The 11,929-nt window shown below is 34.3% G+C and overlaps 1 protein-coding gene across 1 annotated transcript; it reads left to right on the top strand.

The window, feature by feature from the left end:
• The first annotated feature begins 10,741 nt into the window (after window positions 1-10,741).
• Window positions 10,742-11,929, top strand: LOC120194393. Its single transcript, XM_039196704.1, has 2 exons — window positions 10,742-11,333; window positions 11,820-11,929. The coding sequence occupies exons 1-2, from the start codon at window positions 11,027-11,029 to the stop codon at window positions 11,837-11,839; spliced, it is 327 nt and encodes a 108-aa protein (XP_039052635.1). The 5' UTR covers window positions 10,742-11,026; the 3' UTR covers window positions 11,840-11,929.

Raw genomic sequence — 11,929 nt, 5'->3', positions numbered from 1 at the left:
GAAGGAAGGGTAGAGAAATATTCCATTTTTTATTGTCAAACAACTCACAGTAGCGTGTTGATTAATTGGTATAAAAAGCATTTAATATTTTTTCTAATTAATTTTAAAATTTCAGAATATATATTGGTGAAGGGTATGATTAAGCAAGAAATCATACACAGGAATATACAAGTCTCATTAAAAGCATGCTCTAAAGGAAAGAAAAGAATACTCATATGAGCTGATTTTATTCTCATATGTAAAGGGGTAGGAGAAAATAGGATAGTAGGTTATCCAACGTCAGATTGAGAGTAGCTTCCGTGGAAGACCTCCGTTATAAATTGTCCTCAGTGGAACTCGATCTCACGATCACAAGGTTAAGAATACTCATAGAAATATCAAAATTAGGGTTGTTGAGATCTAATCCAATCCAAAAAAAATCGAAAATCGATCCAAACAATCAATAACCGAAAAAATCGAAATTGATTTAATGTTTTTTTAATAAAAAACCCGATCGATTCGGTTCGATTTCGATTTGAAAATCTGAAACCAATCCAAACCGAACCGAACCGAGTGGTTGCTGTAATTTTGCATCTCGACAATATTAAATTTACAAAAGGGAAAGAAATAGACTCATCTATGCCCAAAGATGAAAAATCTTGATTTCATCTACAAACTGTTGTTAAACTATTAAGGTGAGCAAACTTCACAAGCTTGCATTTATTAAAATATATATTCTCTTTGTAAGTTTCACAAGCTTGCATTTGTTAAAATATATATTCTCTTTATAAGCTTCACAAGTTTACATTTGTTAAAATATATATTTCCTTTGTTTTTGTTATACGTATGATGTTTTTTTATGAAAAAAATTCAAGAGTTATTTTAAAAAATTAAAATAAAAAAATCGTATAAATCCAAACCGAATCAAGTATCACTTAATTAGATTAGATCGGATCGGATTAAATTTTTTTAAAAACATCCAAACCGATCAAAATCACAAATATTTATATTTTTAAATCAAATAATTTTTTAGCCAAAAACTAAAATCCAAACAACATATCGAGGTACAAGATTCTCAAGAAACAACAGAAAAATCCACAAAAGTGATTCCGATAGAACTATAATCTTTATAGAGCTATTCTGAGCTTGTTAAGTCAAAGCGGCTGTCACCTTGTTACCCTCCCGAGGAATGTTTAAGAACGTACCAATCGTGATCCTATAACTCATCTAAATGTCATTTCAGAAAATCTGAATTATATATATTAAAAAGTTAGTTTTTTACCATTTAATTATATAAAAATTAATATAATATTGTATTTTACTTTTTTAAATAAATTATGAAATTGATGATTATATTTATATACTTTTATTCATCATTTTTTAAAAAAATATACTTTTTAATTAGTTATATTATTAAATTATTTAAATTTGTTTATTTTCATTATAAATTATTAACTTTTGGTTATTGAGTTATTAAATCTGATAAATTCGATAACATAGTGAGTTAACTTTTAATTTAATATTTAATTTTTAGATAAATATTAACTTAACTTTTGATTTTAGATAAAATATCATTTTGATTCTTCAATTTTAGATAAAATATCAATTTAATCTATGATTTGATTAAAGTCTATCGTCTCTAGACACCACTCATCACTATCGTCCTTGATTGACATCGATTGTCATCACTGTCAATTGTTAGAACTTAAAAATTTTAACCCACCCCCCTTCTTCCTCCTAGATGAAAAATCCAATAATATGTTACTTCATCATATATCCCGAATTCAACAAATCTAACCTATAATCTTTCAACTTCCTTCAAAGTTAAATTATAATGTTTATCTTTAATATTATTTTTAAAATAATGACATAAAAATTTTAAATATATATCATAACTAAATACATAAAAATATTGTTTTAGATTTTTATTTTAAGTTTATAAAATTAATTATAGATTTTTAGTATTTATATATTTTTTATAATTTTTTAATATATAAACAAATAATATCATTCTAACTTTTTATATATTTTTATTATATATTTTTTTAGATACTGTGGATGAAAATTGATCAATATTTCAATAAAAATTTAACAAAAATTAAACCCTTAAAATTTGAGCTCAGCTTGTAATTGAGAAATAATCTACTTTATGTTATAATTAAATTAAAATGTCATCATTATTTCTGAAAACTAACTTTAATTCATATTTTTATTTTAATATTATAAAATATATTAAAATAAAATTATAAATAGTAATTTCATAAAGTATATAGTTTCATAATTCTTTTATTTTATTTTTAATTAATAATTATTTCTTTACATATATACTATAATACAAATATTACTACATAATTATATAATATATATATACATTTAGAAGTATATATATATATAAAATACTAAAATTTATCATCTTTTAATATTTATAAAATTTATGACGGTATAATGTAATATATTTTAAATATAAATTTAATAAAATTAATATAAATATATTTATAATTTTATTGATTGAATAAAATTGAAATGAACGGGTAAATAGATAGTTTACCCAAAATCTAAAATGAAAATTTGATTAATAAACGGGATTAGTTTATCAATATTTCTTAGTTTTTTTTTTTTGGCCCAATACCGCATATCGACCGACGATATCAATTTTTTTTCCCTTGGTTTATCAATATACACTTTTCTCTCCACTCGATTGCTTGTGTTGGGTGGGGTGATATGAAACCGCTTTAGGTCTGAATTTCAGTCACCTTGTGCTACAAAAAGATACCCAAGAGACATTCCACCATTGGCATGGTACCGGAAAACTCCTTGTCAGATGTTTTCTTGGGGTTTCTTACCTTTTGGTGCCATTGTCCTCAAGTTACAACATTTATATGTGAGCTTGTGAGGATACAGGATATTCACTCTTCCCAGCATTTTGTTTATCATGTTCATCGTCCCCATCCTACTCACTGCGACATTAAGTGTTGGTTTGACACTTATTCAGCTATCTGTGGAAGATTATCAATGGTGGTGGAGGTATGTTCCCTTGCAACTTTATATACATGGATTTTAATGCACATGAATACACATGCTGAACATAACTACTTGCATATTAATGAAGGTTGTTATCTAAGCTTATATGTAGAACTTTCATTGTAATATGAGATCTTTTTTTTTGATAAAAATTGTAATATGAGATATTGTAGATCATGATGTTGCTATGTTATTTTTATTGCTGCTTACCTTCATATATTAGGGCCTATGTTACTGCAACTCTTCATTTTTTCTGCAAATACCCTTTTCCGAGACATACTTTAACATGGGTATGGGAATATGATCTTCTAAGGACCCTTCAAATCTTTGAAATCTTGGAAAAAAACTGAAAATATCCGTTCTGATAGCCATGTCTGACCCTTACACCTTCGTCTAAGTGACAGTTTAGAACTGATCATTGTTTATAACTGGCTGCAAGATCTCAATTTTCTGGTCCTTTTAAGTTATCAGAAAACCATATATTGAAGCAAATACTTTGAAATACTTTTTCTTCACTAACAGCCACCCTGTATAAAATTAAATGAATAAATAAATAACAGCTTTATTGGATTTTTTTTGTATCGAGTTATAGTCTAGGAGCAAAATGTTGGGAAATAAACGAAACAAGTAATTTCCCTATAGCTAGATTAGTGAGAATACGAAATAAAAGCGGAAAAAATAATACCCGAAGAATTGATAACGGAGTTCAGCCAATTGAACTTACGTCTCCGGACTGCTGCAGATCTTTTACTAAAGAGAAAAAATTACAGGTGTTTACAAAACACACTTGAGAGAGAACTGGAAGATTTTGGGATGATTTTGAAGCTAAATGAGATAGGGTATTTATAGTTGAAACTTAGGGACTAATCTTTGAAAATACCCTAAAGTCTAATGACTAAAAATAATTTCCCCATTTTTTTAAGCAGTCGGCTGCTACTTTATTATTTTAGCAGCCCACGTGCTTTGAATTTTCAATAATCTCCCACTTGAAGACTGATTTTAATATGTCTTCACACCTTGATCAATGCAACAGCATTTCTGGTCTTGTTAGTCTAGCATGCCAACTGAAGTTGAGCACAACTTCAGTTTGTCCGTGGTCACCGTCTTTGTCAACATGTCTGTCGGATTTTGAGTTCCACTGATCTTTTCAAGTTTCAAAATCCATCTTCCAGAAGAGACCGGATAAAATGATATCGCAATTGTATATGCTTCGTCCTGGAATGAAAAGACTGATTCTTTGCTAGATGTATAACACTTTGACTATCGCAATACAATACAATTGTTTTCTTGTTTCTTGCCTAACTCTTCCAAGAAACTTTGGAGCCAAACCATCTCCTTGCTGGCTTCCGTAACAGCGACATATTCTACTTCAGTTGTGGAGAGAGCAACTATCTTCTGTAGTTGAGAAACCCAACTCACTGCAGTTCCTCCGAGAGTATAGACATACCCTGTAGTGCTCCTTCTGATGTCAACATTTCCGGCTACGTCAGCATCTACATAGCCTGTCAGTATTGTATCTCCACCTTTGAAACAAAGTGCTTTGTTTGTGGTACCCCGCAGATATCTGAGGATCCATTTGACTGCTTCCCAGTGTACCTTGCCCGGATTATTCATGTACCTGCTAACAGCTCCCACTGCTTGAGCAATATCTGGTCTGGTATAAACCATGACATACATCATACTTCTAATTGCTGAGGCATACGACACCTTCACCATGTGTGCACGTTCTTCCTCCGTCTTTTGGTGACTGTTCTTTGGAGAGTTTGAAATGAACACCTAAAGGTGTACTTACTGGTTTAGCATTTTGCATGTTGAACCTGGAGAGTACTTTGTTGATGTACTCAGCCTGTGATAATATCAAAGTCCCCAACTTTGTGTCTCTCTTGATCCTCATCCCAAGAATCTGCTTTGCAGCGCCCAGATCTTTCATAGTAAACTACTTTGACAATTTTTGCTTCAAGTTTATAATCTCTTGCATGTCTGAGCCTGCAACGAGCATGTCATCAACGTACAACAATAAAATAATGAAGCTATTGTCGAACCTCTTGATGTAGCAACAATGATCTGCTTGGCATCTAGTAAAACCACTGCTACTCATGAAACTATCGAACTTCTTGTACCACTGTCTAGGAGCTTATTTTAAACCATACAAGCTCTTCTTCAACCTGCATACCAGGTTTTTCTTGCTTGCCTCTATGAAGCCTTCTGACTGCCTCATATAGATTTCTTCCTCCAAATCACCATGAAGGAAAGTTGTCTTTACATCTAACTGCTCAAGATGTAAATTCTCTGCAGCTTCTTTTTGCTGAAAACCTTTGACAACCAATCTTGCTTTGTAGCGTTTGCTCCCATCATGCTCTTCTTTGATCCTGTAAATCCACTTGTTGTGGAGCGCTTTCTTGTCTGGTGGTAATTCAGCTAATTCCCACGTCTGATTTGACATAAGCGAGTCCATCTCATCTTTCATGGAAGACTCCCACTTGACTGAATCCTCTACTTGCATTGCTTCATCATAGCACTCTGGTTCACAATTGTCAGTCAGCAACAAGTAGTACAAAGAAGGAGAATACCGTTGGGTTGGTTTAGGAATTCTGGAGGAGCGTCTTAATTCCGGTGTGTCTGGTTCTTCTTGAAGTGCTTCAGGATTGATCTGAACATCATTTCTAGAAATCTCCTCGAACTCAGCAAATTCCTTTGTTTCAACTTTGGTATTTGAGCTACTTGATTCTACAGTGACATGTCTTTGTACATCACATTCTCATTGAAAATGACATCTCTGCTTCTGATGATCTTTCAATTTTCATAGTCCCAAAACCGATAACCGAACTCATCACCGCCATAACCAACAAAGGCACATTTGTTGGACTTAGCATCAAGTTTACTTCTTTCAACAGAGTCTACGTGTACATAAGAAATACAACCAAACACTCTTAAGTGTGAAAGGTTTATTTCTTTCTTGCTCCAAACTTCCTCTGGTATTCTGTCATCCAAAGGAACTGAGGGCCCACAGTTGATCAGGTAAGCTGTAGTGTTGATAGCTTCAGCCCATAGAAATTTGGGTAGTCCGGCATGTATCCTCATGCTTCTGGAACGTTCATTCAGAGTTCTGTTCATGTGCTCCGCTACACCATTATGCTGCGGTGTCATGGGAACTGTTGTCTCCATCTTGATCCCATTGTTTGCGCAGAAATATCTGAATCTCTTATTTTTGTACTCTCCTCCATTGTCAGACCTCAACCGCTTGACTTTCAGACCAGTCTCATTTTCCACCATGGCCCTCTATTTTCTGAAGGTATCAAAGACTTCTGATTTCTTCTTTAGAAAATAAACCCACACCTTCCTTGTAGAATCATCGATGAAGGTGACATAATATAATGAGCCTGCAAAAGATGAAACTGGAGATGGTCCCCATACATCAGTATGAACCAACTCTAATTTTTCAGCCTTGGGTGTCTTACCAATCTTTGCAAAGCTGACTTTCTTTTGTTTGCCAAAGATGCAATCCTCGCATAGTCCGACATCTACATTCTTTAGATTTGGCAGCTTCCCTTTTGGCAAAAGTGTCTTCATTCCTTTCTCGCTCATATGACCAAGCCTTTGGTGCCATATGTTTGATTTTCCATCAGCATCTGCTGTAGCAATGATATTCTCTAAGTTTGAGGTTACATAGAGAGTACCAGTCTTCTTACCACGAGCAATGACGAGTGCCCCTTTGGTAATTTTCCATTCACAGCCTGAAAAGGTTGTACTATAACCTTCTCTATCAAGTTGTCCTACAAAAATCAGATTTCTTTTGAGGCCAGGAATATGTCTTACTCCTTTCAGCATCCAGGTGGTCTGGTTTGGCAACTTTAGTCAGATGTGTCTCCTTTTCCGATGATCTTCAAGGTTTCATCATCAGCTAGATGAACCTTCCCAAAATCACCACTGACATAGTTCTCCATGATTTCTCGACATGGGGTGGAGTGGAAAGATGCCCCTGAATCCAAGATACAGGATTCAATCAGACTGTTGACGCTTAGAATCATTGCATCACCTGTCTCCTCTGTCATATTTGCAGATTCCTGTGCGCCGATATCTTTCTTCAGTGCTCGGCAATCCCTTTTAAAGTGACCCTTGTTGTCACAATTATAACAGGTAAAATCTTTCTTTCCTGTTCTTGATTTTCCCCGTCTGGATTTCGATCTGCCACGATTTGAATTTCTTTCTGAAGTTCTCCCTCTGGACTCCGTGTGCAAGGCGAGGAGGTTGATGCTTCACCCGATTCTCTCCGTCGAATTTCTTCGCTCAGTACCAGATCCCGAACATCGTCGAATTTCAATTTACTATTTCCCGACGAGCTGCTAACTGCTGTAACAGTAGTATTCCAACTGTCTGGTAGAGATGATAAGAGAATTAAAGCTCGAACTTCATCATCGAATTCAATTTCCACGGAACTCAACTGGGTTGTGATTGTGTTGAGTTCATTCAGGTGTTGAGCCACTGATGTCCCTTCCGTCATCCGAAAATTGAATAATCGCCTCAACAAATGAACTTGTTTGAGGCCGATGGCTTCTCATACATACTGGAGAGAGCCGCCATAAGACTCGCCGTGGTCTTTTCCTTTGCTATATTGAAAGCAACATTTCGGGACAACGTCAGTCGGATAACTCCGAGGGGCTTGTCGGTCGAGAAGAGCTCAGTCTTCATTCTTCATGTCCTCTGGTTGCTTTCATGAGAGGGGTTGATATAGATTTTTCTGGTACAGAAAATCTTCGATCTGCATCTTCCAAAAGCCAAAGTCCGCACCATCGAACTTTTCAATTTTCATATTCCCTTCGTCTGCAACCATCGCTCCCACTCGAATCTGGCTTCTTCGGATCGTTTTTGACAATTTGTGCGAACCACCGTGTATTATAACACCTCCGTCGACAAATTCGTATCGCCGACAAAATTTTACTATTCATGAATTTTACCGTTCACGTGAATAGTAATGAATAGTAAACACGCAAAAAATTGACAAAATTCACAACCAAACGCTCTGATTACCAGTTGTTGGGAAATAAACGAGTAACAAGTAATTTCCCTATAGCCAGATTAGTGAGATTACGAAATAAAAACGGAAAAAATAATACCCGAAAAATTGATAACGGAGTTCAGGCAATTGTACTTACGTCTCCGGACTGCTGCAGATCTTTTACTAAAGAGAAAAAATTACAGGTGTTTACAAAACACACTTGAGAGAGAACTGGAAGATTTTGGGATGATTTTGAAGCTAAATGAGCTAGAGTATTTATAGTTGAAACTCAGGGACTAATCTTTGAAAATACCTTAAAGTCTAATGACTAAAAATAATTTTCTCATTTTTTTAAGCAGCCGGCTGCTACTTTATTATTTTAGCAGCCCATGTACTTTGAATTTTCAACACAAAAAGATGAGAAGGTTTTATGAATAACAAATGATGCTGATTATTGAAACTTTTCCATTCATTTCTTTCACTTTCTTCTTCCTGGAACCAGCTAAAGAAGCTTCACTTCATTATCTGAAGTAAGTGCTTCATTCTTTGTTTATCTTAATTCCCCCTTGCATTGCCATAACATTTCAAACCATTTGTGGTATTTTTGCAATTGATGCAGATCTGTGCTGTGTGGCTTACTGCAATTTTCATTCTTTGTCGGCTACAATGCCTGCATGTGCTATGCATTCTTCTTGATGCTTGGCACAGTAGGCTTCCGTTCTTCCCTGATGTTTGTTTGCTACATTTACCGAGCTGTTAAGAGCGAATGACTCAGCCTCTTCATGTCCCTGGTTATGGCTTTACCTTTGTCTTTCTGCCATCACCACGAACCCCTTATCTCGCTAACCCCTTGTTGTTAAAAATCAAGAAAGAAGGGGAGGACACGGAAAGGTTGTGAAGAATGTGACATGAAAAAAAATTCATGTTTTGCATGAGAAAACCATTGCTGTCTTTCGATGCAATTTTCCTTCTTCCTTTTTCCGTTTCAAGGCTAAAGATTTGTTTGCAGTTCTTGGGAAAACATTTATGTATACACTATCCACAGGTTTATTATCTTTAGGTCTACAAAAGAAAGAAGAAAGAAAAAACTATTATTCCATTAATGGATGATTTTATGATATGAAGCAACCATGTCATATATATGCAGAAGCCTTTCTTCTTTCAAACTTGATAAAATTTGGAACTTTATTCAGATTCTATTTGTTTGATTTTTTTATTCTATTTTAAATTTTTTTTTTGTTACTTTTACTTACCATTGAGTAGATCTGTCCAAAGATCGAGTTGTGTTAGGACTAGGAGTTGAATATTGAACAAGGGTTTTACGAACTCAAGTTAGCCCAATTAGAAGTTTTATTTGATGATAATTTATCTAAATTTCTGTGAGTTTGGGGTTGGGTAAAATGATTTAGAAAAATTCTAATCCAACTAAGAGCGAGTATCCAATGAGTTAGGTTGGACTGAAGAAAAATATGTTAGTTGAGTTTGTGAGTATGGTTATACTATTAAAAATTATTTGAAATATTTTCGTCTTTGATTGAATATATATATTTAAAGTTTTGTTTAAATTTAAATTTAAATATTTATAATATTATGATACTAATTAATTTTAATTTTAATGTCTCTCTAATTAGATATATTCTCATATTCCTTTCCACCAATAGGGATGGTAGATAGGTATAGTTTCGTAGATTTTGCATCGCACCTGTTTCAATTGGGGCGGGGAAGGATATAAATTTAGTGGGTTTTGGGCGGGTGTGGATGTAAAAAATCATATATGATTTGGGTTGTGGGCGAGTGTGGATGTAAAAAGTCATATATGATGTAGGTAGTGGGTAGGTGATGGGTTTAAGACCTTACCCGACCCACATCCATCCGCCCCACATCAACTCACTCACTAATTATCCTACATATAAATTTTGGATCATTATGAATTTAGGTATAATTTTATAGATAATTATATAAATCTTAAGATTTTATAGGACATTACTTGTAATTTAATCAAATGTTAGGGTATAAACTCAATTAATTCTTGATTTATTTTATTATGCTTCTCAATGGACGCATTTGTTTTATATTTTGTTGTTTATGTAGTCTGTGAGGTTGTTGCTAGCTAAGTATTGACGAGTACATGTGGGTATCTAATTGGGTAGTAGGTGTGGGGTGGATTTGAGAATGTACCCACATTGACAGAAATGAATTTAAAATTTTTACTCGTCGTAGGTAGTAAGTAGGTGATAACTACAAAAATATTGAGTGAGTATGGAGATAAGGGAAAGGGTATTCGCACTCGCCTTGCATGTTTATCATTTTATTCACCCATTTAATTGATATTTATAATATTATTTAATAAATAAAATATCATCTAAAATTTTATAAATATATTATATATATATATATATATATATATTTATATTGTTATTTAAGAATAAATTATTAATAGAGTATTAGAAGAGTCGAAGATTTGATGAGAAAAAATAATTTGTAAATAACTTTTTATAAAATAAATAAATAATAAAGTTGGGGCAAATTTTAGAGGTAAAATGTGGAGGAAAATATCTGAGCTTAGTTCCACACGTTTCCCCAAGTAGAAAATCAAACATGTGTTTTGTGTATACAGTTTCCCACCTCAAAACGTCATCTAATAAAATCCAATACACCAACCCCATTGGAGCCTATGCACCATTATTCACGGTCCACAACCTTCCACCCTTCTTTATGGCATACGAAAGAGCCACACAATTGTGAGACTCTAAGCTCTAATGAAACGTTTATATATTGAAAACCATAGAAACCCATTATATGGTGACGTGCACTCCAATTCCCCCACACCCAATAACCCATCCCCCCTTTATATATAACCCTTCTCTCCTCTTTGCACACTATCATCATCATCATCATCATCAAGCTGCAGCCGCAACAACAACATGTCTAGTAATAGTTCCAGTCCCCGGAATCATAATCCGTCGAAACCCGTTGTTGTTCGTGTTCCGACTTTGTCCATCAACTCCAACGATATGCATGGTTTAGGCAATGAAGATGAAAAGTCTTATGGTTGCAGCAGCAATGACAGTTTTGTACAAGGTTCAGTTTTGGTTCCTAGAGGGAATTGCGGGGATGGAAACGACAAGGATTCGGTACGTGAAAGGCTTAAAAGACACAGAGAAGAGGTTGCAGGTAGAGTTTCGATACCTGATAAATGGGGTAAAGAAGAGCTGCTTAGAGACTGGATGGATGTCTTCTTTTGATTCATTGTTAGCTCCCACTGGACTCGCTTCTGCTCGTAAAGCGCTTATGGCTGAGGGAAGAAGTAGTTCTCAACGATTCATGGGGCTTGAAAGTATGTGTTGAGCAATTATTTCATGTTGTTTCTTTCCATGTTAATATGGAAACAACTTTTTATCTGTTTCGGATCACAAAGTCTGTAAATCTCATTAACTAGCCACTGTTTTTAGGTACAAATATAAAGTAGATCTGATGAAAAGTTTATGCAAATTTTCAACATTTGCACTCTATCAATCCATTAATGCTGAGATCTGATTATCAAAAAACTTGCAGCAGTTTGATCTATTTTCTTTATTTTGTTAAACATGTCTACTAAAGGCAAACAGTTTCATTCAGTATATATACTTGGATCTTGTTATATTGGATGTATAATGATGAATCAATTGACCTTAAAATGAACCATACAATCCCCTTTTGTTCTTTGGTCTCACCACCGTTGATCTTGATGAGCTTCAACCTCTCTACATATGCAGTCTTCTAATTTCTGAACACTGTTTGCCTTTTCTCCTCAATCTCCTCTTTCCTGTCCATTTCCGCGCAGGTATTAAGCATCCAACCTAAAAGGAATTGGCGGGTTATCATTTCTGTTCAACCGCTTCTCGATCATAATGCAAAAATATGACTGTTTTCAAGATATAGATCACAGTTAAA

This window comes from Hibiscus syriacus, unplaced genomic scaffold (assembly GCF_006381635.1).
Source record: "Hibiscus syriacus cultivar Baekdansim isolate YM2019G1 unplaced genomic scaffold, ASM638163v2 tig00116997_pilon, whole genome shotgun sequence".
NCBI lineage: Eukaryota > Viridiplantae > Streptophyta > Magnoliopsida > Malvales > Malvaceae > Hibiscus > Hibiscus syriacus.
Note: the sequence above shows the minus strand (reverse complement) of the source record. Positions and strands in the feature narration are given on the sequence as shown.

Bases quoted from the DNA above. Each gene is read 5' to 3' on its own strand.
- LOC120194393 (XM_039196704.1), top strand. From the start codon at position 11,027: ATGAAGATGAAAAGTCTTATGGTTGCAGCAGCAATGACAGTTTTGTAC. The intron at 11,334-11,819 runs GTATGTGTTGAG...ATTTCCGCGCAG, and splicing joins ACGATTCATGGGGCTTGAAA to GTATTAAGCATCCAACCTAA.